The 23,493-nt window shown below is 44.6% G+C and overlaps 1 protein-coding gene and 1 long non-coding RNA gene across 3 annotated transcripts in view; one reads left to right on the top strand and one right to left on the bottom strand.

Moving 5' to 3' along the window:
• The window catches only part of ttn.2 (titin, tandem duplicate 2), a 217,919-nt gene extending 210,063 nt beyond the window's left edge, over window positions 1-7,856 (top strand). The window contains exons 237-239 of the mRNA XM_082507917.1: window positions 91-5,868; window positions 5,994-6,284; window positions 6,525-7,856. Of these exons, the coding sequence (XP_082364043.1) occupies window positions 91-5,868; window positions 5,994-6,284; window positions 6,525-6,817 (6,362 nt within the window). The 3' untranslated portion in view covers window positions 6,818-7,856. The remainder of the gene's footprint in view (window positions 1-90; window positions 5,869-5,993; window positions 6,285-6,524) is intronic.
• The window catches only part of LOC309690716, a 33,637-nt gene that overhangs the window by 8,899 nt on the left and 1,245 nt on the right, over window positions 1-23,493 (bottom strand). The gene's annotated exons all lie outside the window — the stretch shown is intronic.

A 23,493-nucleotide genomic window follows, 5' to 3' on the forward strand; every position in this document is an offset into this window, starting at 1 on the left:
TAAATGCATGATATCTTCTTTCCAATTCCTGATTTTAAAAAAGCCCACATTCATGAGAATAAGTCATGATTTTGGTCATTTTTATTGTAGTTCCTGCTAAGATCTATCTGCCTCAAGAGCTCCAAGGAATGGGCGCAGTCCATGCTGTCCGTGGTGATCACATCACCATCAAGATCCCCATCTCTGGCAAACCTGAGCCAACAATCACTTGGCAGAAAGGTCAGGAGATCCTCTCCAACTCTCCTTATCACCAAGTCATCACCACAAGGTCTTTCACATCCCTGGTATTCCAGAAGGGAGTCCAGAGGAAAGATACTGGCTACTACATTATTACTGCAAAGAACAGGTTTGGAATGGACAAGCAAACCATCGAGGTGAATGTGGCCGACATTCCTGAAGCTCCAAAAGGCCTTGTGGTTAGTGAAATTGCAAGGGATTCTATCACTCTTGTCTGGGAGCCCCCTGTCAGTGATGGTGGAAGCAACATTATTAACTACATTGTGGAGAAGTGCCCCACCACCAGTGATAGGTGGATTCGTGCTGGACAAACGACTGACTGTAGTATCACTATCATCAACATATTTGGAAAGGCCAAATACCAGTTCCGTGTTATTGCAGAGAACCAGTTTGGTCTGAGCCCACCATCTGAACCAACTGAGCCTATCACCACAAAGGAAGACAAGTCTGTAATTAGGAACTATGATGAGGAAGTGGACGAAACAAGAGAAATTACTAAAGAGGAGGCTCTTTTCTACAAGGTGAAGGAGCTGTCCTCAAAGTACATTATCTCTGAGGAGCTTGCTCACTGCCAGTTTGGTGTGGTTCACCGTTGTATTGAGATTGCCACAAAGAAAACCTACATGGCCAAGTTTATCAAAGTCAAAGGAACTGATCGTGAGTTGGTTTTGAGGGAAATTGAAGCTCTTAATTTGGGAAGGCATAAGAATATCATCTACTTGCATGAATACTTTGAAAGCATGGAGGAGATCATCCTTATCTTTGAATTCATTTCTGGAGTTGACATCTTTGAGCGGCTTGGCACCAGCAACTTTGAGCTTACAGAGCAGGAGATTGTCAAGTACCTTAGACAAGTCTGCTCTGCTCTCAAGTTCCTGCATTCCCACAACTTTGGCCACTTTGATATCCGCCCAGACAACATTGTGTACACTACAAGGAAAAGTACCAACATAAAGATCATTGAGATGGGCCAGGCTAGGCTTCTGGTGCCGGGAGAAAACATCAGAATGCTCTTTTCAGCACCGGAGTACTGCGCCCCAGAGGTCCACCGCCATGATTTGGTCACAACGGCCACAGATATGTGGTCTGTTGGTGTTATGGCCTATGTTCTACTCAGTGGCCTTAATCCATTTGCAGCAGAGTCTACCACAAAGATGATTGAGAATATCACCAACTGTGAGTATGTCTTCGACAGTGAAGCATTTAAGGATATCAGCCTGGAGGCTATGGACTTTGTTGACAGACTTCTTGTCAAGGACAGGAAGCTTCGTATGACAGCCCATGAGGCTCTGGAGCACCCATGGCTCAAGATGAAAATAGAGCATATTAGCAACAAGGCTATCAGGACACTGAGACACAGAAGGTACTATCAGACTCTGGTAAAGAGGGTTGATACTATTGTATCAGCAGCTCGTGTGGCCTATGGTGGTGCTTTCAAGAACCAGAGGGGATTGGCTGTTGGTAAAGTGAAGATTGGAACTGAGTGCCATGGCTTCCGTGCTGGCCCAGTCATGCATGCCTCAGCTGAAGAAGGTGGTTATGCAAGATTCACTTGCAGCATTGCCAAGCATGACAAGAGTACACAGGTGTCATGGTACTTTGGTAACTGCCAGCTACACACAAGCCACAAGTATGAGATTACTTATAGTAATGGCTTTGCCAGTATCTACGTAAAGGACATTGAAGAAAGTGATGATGGTGTGTACAGATGCAAAGTGCTGAGTGATGATGGAGAAGACAGTGCTTATGGAGAGCTTTTTGTCGAGACAGTGAGGAGTATCAAAGAGTACTATCTTAGCCGCTCCATCAAGAAATTAAGGAGGAGAGTTGACAAGACTAAGCTTCTGCAGAGACCACCAGAGTTCACTTTGCCTCTCTACAACCGCACCGCTTTCATTGGCGAAGATGTGCGTTTTGGTGTTACTGTTACTGTGCATCCAGAGCCTTGCATAATTTGGCTTAAGAATGGTGAAAAAATCAAGCCAGGTGATAATGACAGCAAGTACACGTTCACCAGTGATAAGGGTCTATACCAGCTCATGATCCATAACCTGGACATGACTGATGATGCTGAATACACCGTTATGGCCCACAACAAGTTTGGAGAAGACAGCTGCAAGGCCCGTCTCACTGTGGCACCACATCCTGTGACAGAAGAAACTATGAAGCCCATGTTCAAACGCCTGCTGGCTAATGTTGAGTGCATGGAGGGACAGAGTGTCCATTTTGAGCTCAGAGTCTCAGGTGTACCACCTCCTACTCTTAAATGGCAAAAGGATGGTCATCCACTACAGTTTGGTCCCAAGGTGGTTGTCATACAGGAGGACGTTGACTCTCATGTCCTTCACATTAGAGAGACTCTACTTGAGGACTCTGGTGTTTACAAAGTTACTGCAACCAACTCTGCTGGCACCGCCAGCTGTCAGGCAACATTGAAGGTGGACCGCCTTACCTATACAAGGAGAGAATATAGGAGTGAGGAAGAGAAATACATGCACATACAGAAACAAATTGAAAAGACCAACAAGATGGCTCAGAAAATCGTTGCTACTGAGGAGCTTGTACCGCTTAATCCCACTGCTCAAGAAGCTCTCAAATATGCTGCAGAGATTTACAAGCCAGCAGTGAGCACGAAGAATGTCGAGGGTGAGTTTGACATCAAAGAGGAGAAGTCAGAGACCAAGAAGTTGGAGGAGGAGAGGAGGATCTTCATGCCCTATGAAATTCCTGAGCCTGTGGTTCATGATCCCAGAGTTCTTGATGAGAACAAAGGTATCAAACTGTTTGTACCTCTGTCAGATATGAAGTGGTACAGAAAGCTAAAAGATCAATATGAGATTTCAGAGAGGATGGAGAGGATTGTGCAGAAGAGACAGAAACGTATTCGTTTGTCCAGATGGGAACAGTTCTACGTCATGCCCCTTCCTAGAATCACTGACCAGTATAGGCCAAGATGGCGTATTCCAAAACTCACTCTAGATGATCTGGAGACTGTCAGACCTGCACGCCGCTCTCCCAGTCCTGTGTCAGAGGCGTTGTTCAGATCTAGGAGGAGATCTCTGGGAGACCTTAGCGATGAGGAGCTGATGAGAACAGAGGAAGAAGAAGGAATGATGTTGGAGGATGAACTGGAGCTTGGCTTTTCTGCCTCACCTGCTGGCAGCCCTGTACGCATTGAGCGACGTGCCATGGAGCATGAGGAAAGAAGGCAGGAAGGTAGACATGAAACCGTTGAGGTTGCTGAGACAAAGAAGAAACGTACCATCTCTCAGTATATGAGGAGGAGAAGGTCACTGTCACCCACTTACATTGAGCTAATGCGTCCAGTTTCAGAACTGATAAGACAACCACATGCTAGGCATCCTGTGGAAGTAGAGGGAGAGATTGTGGGGAGGAGGTCCCCTACCCCAGAGAGGACCCGACCACGTTCCCCCAGCCCCATCAAGTCAGTTGAAAGGTCTTCACGCTCCTCCTCGAGGTTTGAGCGGTCTGCCCGTTTTGATATCATGTCCCGTTACGAGGCCAGAAAGGCTGCTCTGAAATCTGAAAGGAAGTATCAGTTGGTCAGTCAGACACCTTTCAGTTTGGACCATGCCCCGCGTGTCACTGTTAGGATGCGTTCTCATCGTATCCCAGTTGGTCAAGATACAAAATTCACCCTAAATGTACAAGCTAAACCAGAGGCTGAGGTCACGTGGTTCCACAATGGAACTGCGATCTCTGAATCCAGTGAGAAATTCATCTTTACCAACATGACTGGTGTCTTGACCATCACTATTCTGGACTGTCAGGAAGAGGACAGTGGCACGTATCGCTGTGTATGTTCCAACTCTAAGGGAGAGGCTTCAGACTATGCTACCCTGGAGGTGTCAGGTGGTAGCTACACAACTTTCTCTTCTCGCCGCAAGGATGAGGAAGCTCCCAAAGCATATGTCCCTGAAGTCACTCGAACAGACCACTACCACATCTCCCACTTCAAAGCTGGCTATGCTTCACAGACCCACTTTGAGGTAGAAGAAACCAAATCTAAGTTAACCGAAACACATGAGGTATTCACACATGAGAGATATGGCGCCTCCTCTGAAAGGTACTCCTCTGCTGAGAGGTATGACTCATCTATCAAGTATGCTTCTGCTGAATACCTGTCATCTAGTTCCTCTTATTCATCTGACAAATTTTCTCTGAGTGGGAAACACACCATATCTGAAGCTAAACTGAAATCCTCTACCACTGCTGGTGATGAGGAAGTTTCTGTCCAGAAGGCAAAACTTTCTCTTCCAGCTAGAATCCTCACTAAGCCTCAGTCTGTGACAGTTGAGGAGGGAGAGACTGTCAGATTTACCTGTGATATTGATGGTGAGCCTGCACCCACTGTGACATGGATACATGAGAGCAGAACCATTGTCTCATCCCACCACATTCAGGTCACCACAACTCAGTATAAATCCAGTTTGGAAATCTCCTCTGTGACAGCCTCCCATGAGGGCAGTTACACAGTAGTGGTAGAGAATTCAGAAGGCAGACAGGAAGCTCATTTTACTTTAACCATCCATAGAGCAACCCCCAAGCAGGAAGTTAAAATAGTCAAACCCCCTGAGCCATCCGTGAAGTCACCCACTCCCAGTGTAAAGTCACCTGCACCTTCAGCCACATCCCCTATTCCCTCCACAACCTCTGCTGTTCCCAGTGTGAAGTCACCAGAACCTAGCACCAAATCCATCGAGCCTTCAGTTACATCACCAGCTTCAAGTATAAAATCTCCTGAACCAAGTGCAACATCTCCTGCTCCAAGTGTGAAGTCCCCAACACCAAGTGTGAAGTCTCCTGAACCCGAGGGGATTAAGTCTCCTAAGACCATAAAGTCTCCTGAACCAACTGCACCTTCTCCTGCACCGAGCTTAAAATCACCGACTCCAGGTGTCAAATCTCCTGAGCCTGAGGGACTTAAGTCACCACGAGGTCTAAAATCTCCTGAGCCACGACTCAAGTCACCACCGCCAACTAAGACCCTGGGGACTGGAAAGTCACTGGAATCTGAGGAAGTAAAATCACCCCGGGGTATCAAATCTCCAGAACCTACAGGAATCAAAATGCCAAGAGGTGTCAAGTCCCCAGAACCTCCTGGACTCAAAACACCAAAAGGCATCAAGTCCCCAGAACCAGCAGGCATCAAATCACCAAGGGCACTGAAGTCCCCTGAACCTGAAGGGATCAAATCACCTCCTAGAATGAAGTCTCCTCCTCCCACCATGTCCCCCAAGAGAGTTGTATCTCCACCCACCGTAAAATCCCCAATCCCAAAACCCCCCAAGGTCATGAGTCAGCTAACAGCAGAAGCCTGTGAGGGGTCAGTGAGGATGTCCTGTGTTTGTGAGAGCTCCGTCAGAGAGGTGGTATGGTATGTGAATGGGAGGAGGCTTTCACAAAGCAGTCGCCTAGAGATGCACTATTCTGAGGGTTCTTGCAGCCTTTTGATCCATAATTTAACAGACAGTGATCAGGGAGAGTACATCTGTGAGATGAAATCAGAAGGAGGAGTATCCAAGTCTTCTTTCAACTTCACTGGACAAGTGTTTCAGTCAATTCGCAAGAAGATTACAGCTTATTGTGAACAGCAGCTGGGACTTCAAGGTAGGCTTTTTCTATCACCATCCAGAAAATCTGATCCAGTTTAATGCTTTAAAGAAATTATAACAGAGCCCTAACATTGAAGTCATTCTTAACAATGACATGTGTGTTATCGTTTCTTCTGCCAGAATCAGTATTGATGAGTCAAAAGGAGTCATCGTCATCCTTGAGTTCATCGGTGATGATGAAGAAAGAAATCCATACAATGGAGGAGTCGTCTGCCTTTTCTTCTACTTCCCAGCAGGCAATGATGTCATCCATGACGGATTCCCGCTCCTTCAGCAGCATGGCAGCTGAAATGAAGTTTGAGACCATGTCCATGTCCAGCATGTCCTCCGTGTCATCTGAGGCATATGCCATGAGCTCCAGTAGCCTCATGGAGATGGCCTCCCACATGGAGGGATCACTTAGAGCTCTTGGTAAGATCATAAGACTCTTGGTAATCTGTAAAACTGTACTTAGCTTCCTTGCATCCACCAGCAACACAATTATCCTTCTTTTGAAATGAAACCTCATAAAGATGCTGAATTAAGCTCAATTAGCAAAACATGCTTTTTTGTCATAACATTTTTTTGTTTGTGTCTGTTGTGAAATTGTGTGCCTGCCTTACTCTAAATGAAAAAAAGGTTCTTGTTCTGTGCATATATCATGGGTTCCAGGTTCTGCTCCAAGGATTGAAGCTCTGCCAGAGGACATCAGCATTGAGCCTGGCAAAGTCCTGACAGTCGCCTGTGCCTTCTCTGGTGATGCCAGACACATTGAGTGGTCGCACGACGGCAAAAGGATTGAGTTGACTGCTGCCGGACGCTTCCATATTGAGACCACTGAGGACTTGACCACGCTCATTATCACTGGGGTGAAGAAGGAGGATGCTGGAAGCTACACCCTCAAACTGTCAAATGAGCTGGGATCTGATACAGCAACTGTTCACATTAGTATTCGATCGGTGTAAGGAAAAAAAAACAACTCTTCAAAACTTCCCCTTTTTCCTTTTCTCATGCGTTTTTATTTAATCAAGCAAAAGAATCTACTTGATAAAGATCTGGATTTCTGTTCTTGTAAATATGAACTATTTTTGTAACTATCTTGACATTAATTTTTGCCAAACTAGACTAAAGTCTAAAGGTGTTATAAAATGTACCATATTGGATAACTGTGACTTAGGATTTTTGATCCATTATTCTGTGACATGTACATAATGTATATAGCCGAATTTACCGGTTATGGGAAGTGTATGCATTGTTATTTATGACAATAATATTAACTAAAACAAAATGAAACTGTATATGGTTTAACAGGAGAAAGTTCCAACAGGAACGAATACTCTGTTAAACTAAGAAACTAAACTTTGTGCCTCAACGATAAGTTGAAGTCTTAAGATTGCCTCAACAGGTAGAGAGGCTCCCTGTTGATGTTAACTCAATCAGAGACAAAACTATGAATACACTGCTTTAGAGAGCAGTGCATTAGCATTGTGAAAGCAGTGTGAGATCCTGAATGCTGTTTGCATTTACCCTCATGTAAGCAGGATGACTGGACCTCGCACTCCGACTGATTCTGTCGTACTGCTATTTCACTGACGTGCTCAGAGTGCAAGCGGCCTGCACTCCCTGAGCACAAGTGTTTCTTTTATATTTTGTGCTCTGCATCTGGCAAACAACCACTGATGAGACTTTTCACTTGTACCACCAACCTGGCCAATCACTTTAAATAAGAGTCCCTCCTGTGCTTGTTTGCAGAAACAGAGCTGTCTCTCGGAGGTATGCAGTGTGTTTGTGTGCTAGTTTTTAGAAGTTCACCTGTCAGTCAAGGTGGGTGCGGCAAAGCAGATGTATGAAACCACCTACTGCTGCGTTCAACAACAAGTCCCACATGTCGCCCTGCAGTTTAAGGGTTTGATTGAAGTTTGAGTTGTAGTTTTGACTATTTTCGCACCCTCCTTGAGTCTTTCCTCCAGTTATTTCTTTAATAAAGCATGATTATCAGCACTACAGTATGTTTCTGCTGTGGTTATTCGTCACATTAAAACACATCGTTTAACACATTTAGGTTTCTATTTTCAGGAATTAACCTGTTATTCAGGGGCAAGTGTCTGAGTTATATGACATGTGGCTCAACAGCACACTGAGTAGGTGGCGAGGTAGGCTGCACGCAATGTGAGAAACAGAAGTGACTCCATCTGTAATTGTGACTTTTTGCTCAGTTTATGTGAGGATTTTTCTAACCATGAGAGCCACAGAAAATTGGGATTGTGGGTAGAACAAAGAACACAAAGAATCTGATCACTTTATAGTGGTTAGGTGAAGGAATCAGCTGAGCTGGCACTCTCTGGTGAGTTCTGGTGGTAAAATATTGACCATTATGTGCTGTGACAACCATGGGTAAATCCAGAGGTTCGAGGGCAATTCTAAGCTGGTGAATTAGTTGTTTGTCCAGACAGTTTTGTTCAGGCCTCAAATTATCATGCCCTATGTTGACAGAACGTTGAATGTGGGGAAGTTTTGACCCTGCCTGCCAGTTTCCCCATCTTTAATTATTGGGATGCAGGCTGGTGGCTAACCACAATATACGCAAATATAATCAGTTCCTCTGATGTTAAGTTAGCTCTCCCCAACTGCTTTGGCTCTTCAGTGTTAGCAGCTGGGGGACTGTAAAAAAACAACAACAACAAAAAGATGAGAAGAATCAACCACTGGAAGCAGAAATGGGGCTATAACTGGAAGTTGGTCGGGACTTGTAGTGTCTTTCCCTATGTATTGGCCAAAATGGCCAAAGTTATAATTTCCTCCAAGCTTTTAGGTTCATCACAGGTTGCCATTTGATCTTTCATGGTATCATTTAAGGTATTTTAAAATGTTCTGCTCTTTAGTTTTAGTTTCCATATTCACTGAGTTACTAGTTCTGTCACTAGCTGGCTAACATAGACTAATGTTAAGTCTATTAACTGCAACCACCAACCAGCCAGTCTAGAGAGTTCCACATTCTGTACCGGAACAAAGTTGTGTCTAAAAACTTTAAACACTTCTTAAATCCAGCTTCATAAGTGTTAAATCTATGACAGTTTTGTTTTACAGTGGGGCTCCATGGTGTAAATTAGCATTAATAGGTGTCTACTTTTCATATCTAATTTAAACTGTACCAAAGTGAAAGTGATCTCTCTTTTCATATCAAACAGTGTTCTGTCATAAAGCTTCCAGCCTGTGGAATGTGGATAAACCTCCACTCTTTTGATGAGAGAATGATGGGAGATTAGCTGGATAAGCTAACACTGGTTATGCTTTTAACTAATCAGTTAGGAGATGCACTTTATGTGGAAACAGGGCAAAACAGACATGCCTGTGTCATTATAACAGATAAGTTTTCTCCTGCAGTGTGGAAGAGTTTTCAATAACACCTTTGACACAGAAAGCATTGATGATGTAGAGGAATGTCAAATCCAATCTTTAAATAAATACATGTGGATCAGTTGCAGGCTCAACCACTACCACTTCTCTTTGAAATCTGACCAAATGTGCAAAGTTCAACCAGCTGTTTTGCTAATATATCATGTATTCATTTTTCATTAATATTTTTAATCCCCCTGTTGACAGTTAACCATGTCCCTTAGTCCTCACGACTTACCTATGATTTTTTTGCCTATATTTTAATATCCATCTGTCCACCCATCCACCTATTTTCTTAGGAGCAGAAGCACTTTTGTGATAAAAGATTAATCCTAATGTCCTAACAACCAAATGGAACCTCCCAACAAATATTTTAACACTGTACAATCATCGGGTGGCATTTTAAAAAAATTTCTAGTCCTAGAATTTTGAAAGCCGAACCAAAACTGTGACTATTAGGCCAACATACTGTTGAGGTAACTCTTCAGCATCTGTGAAGGTTCTCAGTCATCCAGGTCATTGTAGTCTGAGCTTGGAAAGAAAAGCATCTGGACTTCTTTAAGTTTCTTGAAGTTCCCCCGTCTAACATCACAATACAAGAAAAGAAGGCCGTTACATCCCTGAGCAAAGACTATAACATCACCATATCAACAAAAAGAAAGTTATCAGTTGCCTACAAGAACTTAAAAAGGATAAAGTCATTGACTGCTCAACATACCATCATCTATACGCTGTATTTTGTAAAATCTTCCAAAGATCCACAGTCCCACTCAGACCCATTGATAGCAGTATAAACTCAGCCACCTACAACATTTCCAAACACCTTGCCACCATCCTAGCGCCCCTTGTGGGGAACACTCCTCATTCTATCACCAACAAGGCCAAGAAAGGACATGCCATTGGAGGAAGTGGAAAGAATGGCTCTTGGCTCTTTCAAAGGGAGAGTACCCAGCTACTGGTACAGATATGTAGACGACACCTGGGTCAAAATCAAGACACAAGAAGTGGAATCCCTCACTGCTCACATCAATGCTGTGGATAAAAACAAAGTTCACCACGGAAGACACAAAGGATAACTGTTTGCTATTCCTGGACTGTGCTGTGCACAATGAGGAGAATGGAAACGTCAACACTGAAGTTTACCAGAAGCCCACACACATGGACCAGTACCACCTCTTTTACTCCCACCACCTTGCATCACTGGGCAGAAAATGTTCCCTCTAAGCCTGAAGGAAAAAAGAAGGAACACACACATGTAAAGGAAACGCTTATCTTAACGGTTATCTTAATTGGGCTTTCATCAAGTCAGCAAAGAGGCACAGAAAAGAAGATCAGACACCAGCGAGGGAGGAAAAGAAAGACAAACGCAACAACATTGTCATCCCCTATGTAGCCGGTGTTCAGAAAAACTCAGGAGAGTTTTCTCCAAGCACGACATCCCAGTTTACTTCAGACCCAGCAACACACTCAGACACAACCTGGTTCATCCCAAAGACAAAACTCCAAAACACAAACTTAACAATGTGGTGTTTGCTGTACAGTGCAGCGAGGAATGCTCAGACCTCTACATTGGAGAGACCAAACAGCCACTTCACAAGCGCATGGCACAACACAGAAGAGCCACCTCCACAGGACAAGACTCAGCAGTCCATCTGCATCTTAAGGATAAAGGTCACTCTTTGAGGATGCCAATGTTCACATTTTGGACAGAGAGGACAGATGGTTTGAAAGAGGAGTGAAAGAAGCATCTATGTCCACTGTGGGCGACCATCTTTGAACAGAGGGCGGGGCTTATGACACCAACTGTCTGCCATCTATAATCCAGTTTTTAAATTTCTTTTGTACCAACAACCCCTTTTATAAGGCAACAACATAGAATGGTTAATTTTCGTGGACAACCAGCATGAATCCTCCACTACTCTGAGGATTACCCACAATTCTTTGCCCTTCTTAGTCAATGTAGGGTGACATTTGTGACAGTAGGTGGTGCTATTGTCCCATTTAGTGGGATTAACTTGAACCTTTTTAAACTATGTGTTGCGGGAATTGCTGTCTTGTGTGTGACTGGGTGCAGTAAGGAGTGTATGTAATGTGTGTGTGAGCATGCGCGTGAAGGAAACGCGGGGAGCGAAAGAGGGAAAAGAGAGTGAGAGAGTGTGTCATGGGTAGAGGGCGACCGGGAGCAGCGTTCTAACGGGCTACAGGCTATGCAGTGTGTTTCCGAACTGTGCAGTACTGTTATTAAAGCCTCATCTCTTCAGTACTCTCCGGTGCCTCGGCTGATTTCTGTCTGCCTCACTACTCCACAAAAGTGAAGGGAGTTAACCCCGAAGGAGGACAAACTTCGGCCCTGGAGGAAGCATCTCCCCTCGTGTCTCCCGACCACAGTCAGGGGAGTGACGGCGAGGAATGGTTAACACTGGCGACCACGAAGGGACCCTCTCACGTTGTTAAAGAAGTGGTGAGCACAGAGAAAAACCGACAGGCTAAAGCGGCTAACGATAAAGCCGAGTGACTGTAATTACAAGTGTATTAGCCCGCAGCTAAGCTAATTCGCGATGGCCGCTGCTCGCCATTCTCCCGAAAAGTACGGACTTGAGACCAATTACTCCAACCCGTTCATGTCGCTGACCAGTGTCTCCGAGGGTGCCGCGAGCATTAGGGAAGCTAACAGAGACAGAGCTGTGACTAAATGTGAATATATGAACCCATTCCTGTGTGCCGAAAGTTGTGCTAACACGCATGCTAATGGAGAGGGTGTATTCGCGCCGCCCGATGGTCCTGCCCAGCCGCAGTTTTCCCGCACTAATCCCTTCGTTGATGCTGAATGCCGCAGCTACGGCCGTGAGAGAAACACTGGCAGCAGCATGAACTATTATCCAGTCCCTACTCCCCAAATGAAAATCCACTTTCCAGACTCAAACCCATTTTCCTCCGCTCACATGGACAGTTTTGTACACAGCACACCGGCTCAATTTAACGCAATGTTAAATACACCCATGCAATGTATGCCTTCCAGTAGCCTTAATGAAGCCATAAGCTATGGGCAAACCACTGCACAGCATAAACCCCGCTCGAAACCAGGCAAGACCCGCTGTGTGCCCCGTCAGCCCCCATCTGACAGTGAAGAGGACAGTGATCCTAGAGAGAGAGTCCCCACCCTACGTCCGGGCCAATATGACGGCACCACACCGTGGAAGGAATTTCTGCACAGGTTTGAGAGCTGCGCTGAAGCTAACTATTGGTCAGAAAAAACAATGACAACTCAGCTTAAATTCTGCCTAGTTGGAGCAGCAGGGGCCATTATCCACAGAAATCCCCGCTCATCCAAATGGGATTACCGCCGCCTGGTGGACGAACTGGAAACTGCATATGGCGCTTCTTCTGACCATGCACCTGCTGTTGCTGTAGAACTGAGGCAGCGAGTGCGTAAACCTGGTGAGGCCCTGCATGTTTTCAGAGATGACATTTATGGGAAAGTGGCTGTTGCATATGGTAATAGAGCAAAGATTGAACAAGACTCTATAGCTGTTGAAGTTTTCACCAATGGGCTGGGTGATGCAGAAATAGTACAGAAGTTGCTAGAGAGGCACCCAGCCACACTCGCCTGTGCATACGAAATAGCCCACCGACACGAAACCACTAAAAGGGCTGCATCTTATGTAACCAGTGCCATGCAGCAAGGAGCCCGTAACGCAGCTGAACGCCGGCCCCGAGCTGCCGTCGTCAGAGAAAAAGACAAAGATGAGACTGTTGCGGAGCATGAGCATGCACCTGCAGCTAGCCCCTCACCGAATCGTTTTGCCCCACACACACCCTCGACAACACCGAACAATCACAGAAACTTTAAAAGGAGTGGGGTTCGCTGCCATAACTGTCAAGGTTGGGGCCATGTCCAAAAGCAGTGCCCTTCCCCTCACAAAACCACCAAGGCCTTAACACTGAACAGTAGCCCTTGGGACAGCCCAAAACCCACTGTACTCCACCTTAAGTGCCAAAGCCAAGAAATGAGTATCCCCATGCGCCTCTACGAAGTGGAGGTATGTGCTGTTTTGGACAGTGGAGCCCGGAGGAGCGTGCTGCCGCTGCCCTACTACAACTCCATCCACCCAGACGTGAGACCACCACTACAGCCCTCAGTTGTTGAGACCTTGCTTGGTGTGGGACCTGGGGACGTGCCGGTGTTGGTGAAGCCCAGATACCTGTCAATATCAACAATCGACAGGTGGATGTTGATTTCTTGGTGGCAGATATAGCAGGAAATGAGGTGCTGCTTGGGCATCCCTTCCTCACTCAAGCTGAAGCACGTCTTGATTTCGGCAAATGCCGCATCATCCTTTTCAGTGAAGAGGTGCTCTACTACCAAACCGAAGCCAGTACAAAGTCACACGCAGTGAGAATAGCTAGAACTGTGGTGGTGGAACCGGGGCAAGAGTATATGGTGAAAGGAAACGTGCATCCTGGTGCAGCAGCTCGAGGTGACATGATGCTTAGTCCCACCAAAGGTTTTGTTGAGAAGCACAAAGTACTTATCGCCAGAGTCCTAGTCAACGCACAGCCTTCTAAAGCTGTCCCACTTCGCCTTTTTAACCATGGCAATAAAGCAGTAACAATTAAGGCGGGATCCATTGCCGGGCTCCTCCAGCCAGCTGACGCCGTGGAACCCTCCATGGTCTCTCCAGCTGCAGACTCTCTGACCAGCCCTCCTGTGGTTCCTCTGCACCTGCAGGAGCTCTCTGCCCAGAGCTCCACAGACCTCAATGACTATGAACAGCTCCAACTGAAACGCTTGCTTTGCACTTATGGACATGTGTTTTCTACAGGGCCTGCTGACCTGGGCCGAACCAGCCTGGTGCAGCATGACATCATAACCCGTCCTGGTGCCCCAGTCAAACAAAATCCGCGAAGAATGGCAGGGGAAAAGCAGCAAAATGCTGATCAGCAGATCTACAACAGTCTACAGAGCGGTCTCGCCCAACGCAGCTGCAGCAGCTGGGCCTTGCCCATCGTTATGGTGCGTAAGAAAGATGGGACATACCGTCTCTGCATTGACTACAGGGCTCTCAACGACCGCACCATAACAGACGCCTACCCGCTGCCCCGCATCCAGGACACGCTGGACACACTCTCAACTGCCAGATGGTTCAGCACATTAGACCTCGCATCTGGCTACTGGCAGGTTGAGCTGACGCCTAGAGCACGCAGGGCCGCCACTTTCTGCACTAGGACAGGCCTCTTTGAGTGGAACGTCATGCCATTTGGACTATGCAATGCCCCGGCAACGTTCCAGCGGCTGATGGACCGCGTCCTGGCTGGTATGCAGTGGGAGACCTGCCTGGTCTACTTAGACGACATCATCGTGCTGGCTAAGGACGTGTCGGGGATGCTGCAACGGCTTGGCCAGGTATTCTATAGACTTCAACAAGCTAACTTGAAACTGAAACCTGCCAAATGCTGCCTCTTTCGCCGCGAAGTTGCTTATCTTGGCCATGTGGTATCGGAGCATGGTGTGGCTACTAGAGATGGACCGATCCGATATTACGTATCGGTATCGGTCCGATACTGACCTAAATTACTGGATCGGATATCGGAGAAAAATAAAAAATGTAATCCGATCCATTAAATATCACGAAAGCACCTCACAAAACTTGCAACACGCCGTAACTCACCTCAGAACGTTAGCACGTCGGAGCAGTGTGGTCACGTGATAGAGCGGCTGTGGCATGCGGGACCTGTCGGTGGTCTGGATAGCATGTGGAGCTTCGCTAGCAACCCGGCATTTCATCTCCGACAAAGTTATCCCGAGAGAAGTAAAGCAAGTGTGTAAGTCCATCTCTGAATGTTTGTAAAGCATTCCTGCATTAATCTTAACAAGCGACTGCCTCTCACTCTCCGGCTGCTACTTCAATCGTGAAACTGCTTAACGATCAGCTGATCGGCTTTTCTGTCGCAAGTCCGTGTCTTTGGTTTGCTTTTGGCCCACTTTGCACCAGAAAGAGGAAACCAGTGGCTGAACAACAGCAGCACGTTTAAGCTTGATAAGCTGTTGTTAGAATTTATTTAATATTACTTTCTACACCAGGATCTTTTTCTACGTAGCTGACGCTGGTAACTGTGCAGGGGCGGATCTAGCAAAGTTTAGCCAGGGGGGCCGATAGGGCATGAACAGGGAAAAGGGGGCACAAAGACATACTTTTCTTTCTTATTCTCATTTAAAATGTCGAGCTTTTAATAAATAATTACCTGACACCCAAAGTTTTAATTTGATGTAAAATGAATAGAAGTCAATTACTGTATATAGTGACTATTAAGTCTAATATATATACCCTAGTAAGCTATAGTACTTTTTACTTTGGGAAGGTACCATCTGTGCAGTCTGCAATTTTGTTGAAGAAAGATGTTGAATCTATTTAATATTTCTTGAAAAATAATTGATTTCTGTGTATTTTTTTCACACTTCATCAAATTAAGGTTGATTACGTCGATTGAGCATCATAAGGTGGAGCGTGAGGGGTGGTTCCCTATTTTTTATTTATTTATTTTTGTTGTTGCTGGGAGTTGGAACCCTATTAGTTAGGTTGCTTAATATTTACGCTAAGTACTCTTTAAAATACCAGAATAGTGAGGATGGTGTAGGTTTAAGTTTATTAGATTGATCAGTATTGCTGAACTATGAAATATTTTTTTTGTATACAGGTATAACAGAATAGCTTTAGTGTAGTTGTTGTTTTAAACTTGAGTATGAACTTGCAGACTTGCAAAATGCAGCAAGATATTTTAAAAAACAGTTTTGTTGATTAAAAAACACTATATCGGATTCATATCGGTATCGGCAGATATCCAAATTTATGATATCGGTATCGGTATCGGACATAAAAAAGTGGTATCGTGCCATCTCTAGTGGCTACCGACCCCAGCAAAGTTCAAAAGGTTCAGATGTGGCCCACACCTACGTCCATCCAGGAGGTCAGACACTTCATCGGCCTGGCCTCATATTACCGCCGGTTTGTGAAAGATTTTGCCTCTATAGCCGAACCCCTGCACAACCTGACCAAGAAGAATGCACATTTTCAGTGGCATGCTGAGCACCAAGCAGCTTTCGACAAGCTGAAGTGTCGACTCACCTCTGCCCCTGTTCTTGGCTATCCACTTGACCATGGAGAAATGACACTAGACACTGATGCCAGCGACACTGGCATCGGCGCGGTGCTGTCACAGGTGCAACAGGGCGTGGAACGTGTGCTGGGATATGGCAGTCGTAAGCTATCAAGAACTGAACAAAACTACTGCACCACACGACGTGAACTACTAGCCGTCGTGGATTTCACGTCCCATTTTTATGGGCAGAAGTCTGTGCCATCAGAAACTGAATTTGAATAAGTTAAATTTGAAATTGAATTGCTTAGATTGAATCTGAATTGTAACTTGAATAAATGCTTTTGAAAACTGAATTTGAATTAGTCTAATTTGAAATTGAATTTATGGTTTGAAAATGATCATCACTAAATTGAAATTGAATTTTATATTTTGAAAATGAATTGATTTGCTTTGAAACTGCATTTTATCCTTTAAAAATTCAGCTCTCGAATAATTTCGGTTTCACTTCTCACCATTCAATTTCAGTTCCAAAATTCAGTTTTTTGGAACTTACATCCGGTTCCGGTTCAAGCGCAGATTAATAGAACTACGTTTTACTAGCTGACCGAAATTGTTACCGACGGGAATCTACAGCGTCTTGAGCTGAATTAAGACTTCAGAAGTCATTCGTCATGTCGAATGACCAGTGGATAAACTCTCAGGTTGGTAATAAATGTATTACATGTATAAGAACAAGCGTCATGTTAACAAATGATAGCCGTAAGGTAACTTTTATGCTTATTGTAGCTGTTAGCTAAAAACGCTAATTTAGCATAGTTTGCCCTGGATTCAGCTTTGACAAATATGATCGACTGTTTCTAGTAGAATTCCTAAGTTGTCATCTTAGACCCTCTCAGAGTACCCCCTCTGTATGCTTGCAGAGACCCCTACAGTAGGGAAACATGCAAAACGGTGTCCAAACCTTTGTGTTTTAGCTTTATTTATGTCTTACACAGCATCCCAACTCTTTAGCTAACTTAATAACTTTAGCTAAAGTGAATAGTTAGTCTAATTCATTAGTGCAGCATTACTGGATCACCTCTGTTTGAAGTGGTATAATGTGATATACAAATATCACTGAAACAGCAAACTTTGTAAATAAGCAAACAACACTTCTCATTCTCTAAACGTTTGGCCACAGCTGTAGATTACACTATCAGTACTTGTTCACTCTTGACAATAATTACATTTCTAAATTCTCTTTGTGCATTTACAGGTAAACAATATCTAATATTTTATCTAAATGACTGCTTTGTCTTTGAAAAGGGTGAAGAGCCTGAGGCCGGTGACAGTCCAGTTCTACTCTAAGTACATCCTTACAGTGGCTCACAGGACAAGGCCACATTCCTGTCCTGCCAGAAGAGAAGAGAAACTTCAGAGTCTTCATGCAGTTCAACCACACCTGTCATATTCCATATGACAGGGGTCTCAAACTCCAGTCCTCAAGGGTCAAAGTGTCATGCAACTTTTCCATGCCCTCGAGGACTGGAGTTTGAGACCCCTGCCGTATGGTGTTCATGCTGTTTTCCACCCCACAGTTACAGCATGTCTGACTGCCTGTTCAGCATATGCAAAAATATATGATGAGTGCATGTGATGACTAAGGCCTTCCATTACGGTGTTTGTCATCACATGTCACAGACATCTGGATGATCATTTGGAATAAACAAAACTAAAAACTTGTTACTTCATCTTTTATCTTTATTATTATTATTGTTCTTATTTTACATTTTTCATTGTTAGGCATTGGGTTTATTTGTACTAGTCCTTTCCAACTTCTTTCCCTCTTCCATGTTACTGTGTCAGCTTGTCAGCATCTATTTGGGTTTGGAAGTGGAACAGAAAGTAAGGAAATCCAAAGTGCCATTAAAACCAGGAGAGGTTCTTATATTTCAGAAGAAGGGATTAATTCAAAAGAAATGACCTCAATGCCATATTTTATTTAGGAACCCTAGAGAGCACTTTGCAAAATAACACATTCTTATAATTTCACCCTCAGATGAGCCAAGCTACGACTGTCAGGGAAGGTGATGTAGGTACAGAGCATATGAGAGTGGTTAAGTTAATGTCTCTTGTCTAGATGAAGGCACAAGAGGGATCAATGGCAAGGCGTAGAGATTCAGTATCTTCAGTCTTCAGTGGACACTCCATTTCTGGCACAAAACACCTGTAAAAGATGGTCGATTTAGGAGGTGACCCGACAACTTCAGCCTGTCAAACATAGTAATGGAGCAGTATGCTTTAAAAAAAAATCTAATTAAGCATGCACTCAGTACCCTAAGAATTATTATGGTAGTTAAACACTGATAGTTGTATATCATATTATATCACTTCAAACAGAGGTGACCCAGTAATGCTGCACTAATGAATTAGACTAACTATTCACTTTAGCTAAAGTTATTAAGTTAGCTAAAGAGTTGGGATGCTGTGTAAGACATAAATAAAGCTAAAACACAAAAGTTTGGACACCGTTTTGCATGTTTCCCTACTGTAGGGGTCTCTGCAAGCATACAGAGGGGGTACTCTGAGAGGGTCTAAGATGACAACTTAGGAATTCTACTAGAAACAGTCGATCATATTTGTTGTCAAAGCTGAATCCAGGGCAAACTATGCTAAATTAGCGTTTTTAGCTAACAGCTACAATAAGCATAAAAGTTACCTTACGGCTATCATTTGTTAACATGACGCTTGTTCTTATACATGTAATACATTTATTACCAACCTGAGAGTTTATCCGCTGGTCATTCGACATGACGAATGACTTCTGAAGTCTTAATTCAGCTCAAGACGCTGTAGATTCCCGTCAGTAACACTTTCGGTCAGCTAGTAAAACGTAGTTCTATTAATCTGCGCTTGAACCGGAACCGGATGTAAGTTCCAAAAAACTGAATTTTGGAACTGAAATTGAATTGTAGAACTGAAATTGAATGGTGAGAAGTGAAACTGAAATTATTCGAGAGCTGAATTTTTAAAGGATAAAATGCAGTTTCAAAGCAAATCAATTCATTTTCAAAATATAAAATTCAATTTCAATTTAGTGATGATCATTTTCAAACCATAAATTCAATTTCAAATTAGACTAATTCAAATTCAGTTTTCAAAAGCATTTATTCAAGTTACAATTCAGATTCAATCTAAGCAATTCAAATTAACATTTAACTTATTCAAATTCAGTTTCTGATGGCACAGATTTCTGCCCATACATTTTCGCCAGTACCTCCTTGGACGGCCTTTCAAAGTGCGCACAGACCACAGCAGTCTACGGTGGCTAACAAAAATGAAAGAGCCAGAGGGACAATTAGCTCGATGGCTCGAGAAGCTTGCCGAGTACAACTTTGAGATCATCCACCATCCAGGTCGAGTGCACACCAATGCTGATAGCCTCTCCAGAAGACCCTGTCGCCAGTCCTGTCCATGCAGAGTGCAGGACCCCCCCAAGCATCTCGGGGGGACCAGTCATCAGGCAGTTCAATGCGAGTTGGACTCTGACACCAGCTCCCTGTTGCTGAGTCCGGTGAGGGTGGAGGGACAACCGGCTACTACAGCGGTGTGTCTAGTGGGGGTAAGTCATAACACCACCACACCAGAAACAAAGACTTTAGACCAAACTGCTCTTACAAAGTCAGACATTTCATGTCAAAACACTCCTATCAACACAGACATCTCAGAACAGACAATTCACACTAGAACAGACATATCACACCAGAACATGTCCACTAATACACACACTGTAAAGCTGACCGAGAAAGTATATGTGGCTAAAACCCTTGATACTGAAGATTCATTCATTCATTCTTTATTTATTTGTCACATGTAGTTATAGCTAGTACAACATACAGTGAAATGTTTTTCCTGGCTAAAAAATACTCCCCCCGACTGTGAGAAACATACTAGAAAAACTTTTACCTAAACTAAGAGAAAGGAAAAAACTATAAAAAATATACATATTTACATAAGTACAAATGTATATAATATGATAAGATAAGATAAGATACTGCTTCTCTGTTTCATGGCTGGACCATGGGGAAGCTGAGCCAAGCCCAGGACGCTGATGCAGACATTGCACCCATACGCGCCTGGATGGAGGCCAGCAGTGAGCGCCCCCCATGGACTATCGTTTCACCATGCAGCCCAGCCACTAAGACATACTGGGCTCAATGGAAACGGCTCTACCTCAGAGATGGAGTTCTGGTCCGTCGCTTCTACTGCCTTGACGAGACCCAGTTCTATCCCCAAATCGTACTGCCACGCAAGCTACAACCAGAAGTGATGGGCAAGATGCATGAAGGGCCAGTGGGTGGACATTTTGGTGTCGAGCGGACTGTGGCCAGACTACGAACCCGATTCTATTGGTATCACATGAGGGAAGACGTCGCTCTTTGGTGCCGTACTTGTACCAGCTGTGCATCCAGGGCCCGACCCCAGAAGACACCGCAAGCTCCGATGGGAACTGTCCGGGTAGGAGCCCCAATGGAGCGCGTTGCGCTGAACATTATGGGACCACTGAATGAGACAGAGCGCAGAAACCGATATGTGCTTGTGATACAAGACTACTTTACAAAGTGGACTGAAGCCTTTCCTATCCCAGATGAACGGGTTGCAACCGTTGCCGAGGTCGTTGCATCTGAGTGGGTGTGCCGCTACGGGATACCTCAAGCACTACACAGTGACCAGGGACGCAATTTTGAATCTGATGTGTTCCAAGGGGTGTGCAGTTTGTTTGGCATAGATAAGACTCATACCACGCCATTCCAACCCCAGTCAGATGGCCAGGTTGAACGTTTCAATGCCACTCTCCAGAAGATCCTGGCCTCCACAGCAGAGCGTTGTCATTGGGACTGGGACCTGATGATCCCGTACGCTGTTATGGCCTACAGGGCGACCAAACACAGTGCTACAGGTTTCACCCCGAACTTCATGATGTTTGGCCGAGAACTGAGTGAGCCAGTGGACCTTGTCGCAGGTCTACCTCCTGATCCAGGCAACCAACCCTCAGTTCCAGAGTATGTGCAGCAAATGCGTGAGCGGCTGGAGCTGGCCCACCTCATCGCCAGGGAAGCCCTGGGTGAGTCAGTCAAGCGCACAAAAAGGCAATATGACAAGAACTGTTGCCACACACAGTATAAGACTGGAGATCCTGTGTGGTATCTCATCAAAGGAACACGTCACGTCAAGAACAAGGTCAGAAAGTTCCTCCCATCGTATGAAGGACCATTCTTTGTCCTGGGACAATTGGATGACCTAGTTTATCGGATCCAGAAGAACCCAAGGTCTAAAGTGAAAGTTGTCCACCATGACCAGCTAAAGCATTATCGCTGCCGCGAGCCACTGGACAATACCTGGGTCCTTGATCAGGCTCATCAGTGGTCCCCTACAGAGGTCCCACCACCAGCTTTAGAAGATGACCCAGCAGACCGTGATCTGGGTCTGCACAGTCTGTTCTCTACTGCAACTGGCAATGGCCCCAGCTCCTCTCAGCCTTCTGTCTCAGTTGCAGCTGATCCCGCTCTGGTTGTGGTTGTCCCATCGTCCCCTTCCCATGTAGACCATGAGAATGGTGGGGGTGTGGTGGGTGAGCCAGACCACCCGGGCCAGCAGTTTCAGCGACCAACTCGTCGGCGCAGAGCTCCAGACCGGTATGGAGTGTGGATCACTTAACTTGGTTTACCTACCATGGACAGTTCCAAGTAGGACTGAAGATTCGGTTCAAGTTTAAATCGTTTCAGCCTCCTATACTGTTAGCTACAATGGTTTAAAAGAGTTATATTTTTTTCATTGTTCCAGTGTTTACATTTAAAAAAAAGTATCTGAAGGACCTACGGGGTTATCTACATGCACTTATCCATTTGTATTTGTGCCTTCCTAGATGCTAGGATAAGTTGGTTATTCCCGGTCGCCATGTAATAGTTACAATTGTGTAATTTCTTTTCTACTTAACAGCACTTGAAATGCTTTATTTTGCACATGTATGTACACCTTACTTGAGCCAACCTCTTTGTCACTGAAGTGCACTCGTTGATACTATACCTCACCTTTTATGCGGTAATGGCTAACACTTTTATCTCCTGTGGGCTCCAAGTGGTAAAGGGGATTGTGTACCAGTTTTATGCATTACAATGCTGGAGTGGAATTATTGTTTAATTGCCATCCAGAGTGGGGGTAGTGTTGCGGGAATTGCTGTCTTGTGTGTGACTGGGTGCAGTAAGGAATGTATGTAATGTGTGTGTGAGCATGCGCGTGAAGGAAACGCGGGGAGCGAAAGAGGGAAAAGAGAGTGAGAGAGTGTGTCATGGGTAGAGAGGGCGACCGGGAGCAGCGTTCTAACGGGCTACAGGCTATGCAGTGTGTTTCCGAACTGTGCAGTACTGTTATTAAAGCCTCATCTCTTCAGTACTCTCCGGTGCCTCGGCTGATTTCTGTCTGCCTCACTACTCCACAAAAGTGAAGGGAGTTAACCCCGAAGGAGGACAAACTTCGGCCCTGGAGGAAGCATCTCCCCTCGTGTCTCCCGACCACGGTCAGGGGACTGACGGCGAGGAATGGTTAACATATGTTACACTTACAGTAACTCTTCAGATCTTTTTGTTAGACTTTCTAACAAGATAAAAAACAATTTTTTGTTAAGAAGTATTTTCTACTATCTCTTTATCAAGTATTTATCAAGTATTTATAAAAAAAAATCTTGACAGAAAATTGTTCTTTATGTCATAGAACTAAGTGACTTCAGACCTAACTAATTCAATCCCAGAGTGTATGATGCTGACATCTGGAACAGAGAAGTGATACTTAAGTGATACATAACACTCTGACGAGTTCACCCTGCAACAAATGAGTCAGAACAGATGTAGACTGCATGAACATAAATAGCTTAAAAGTGTTTCTTTTTTTCTTAAGAAACAGACTCTGTGCAATTGGCAAACACATAGTGTGAGTGTTTGTTTAGAACTATATAGTAACCAAAGTAGAGATGGACCGATCCGATATTACGTATCAGTATCGGTCCGATACTGACCTAAATTACAGGATCGGATATCGGAGAAAAATAAAAAATGTAATCCGATCCATTAAATATCACGAAAGCACCTCACAAAACTTGCAACACACCGTA

Source organism: Aulonocara stuartgranti (genome assembly GCF_965226115.1).
Source record: "Aulonocara stuartgranti genome assembly, chromosome: 16".
In the NCBI taxonomy this organism is placed as follows: Eukaryota; Metazoa; Chordata; class Actinopteri; order Cichliformes; family Cichlidae; genus Aulonocara; species Aulonocara stuartgranti.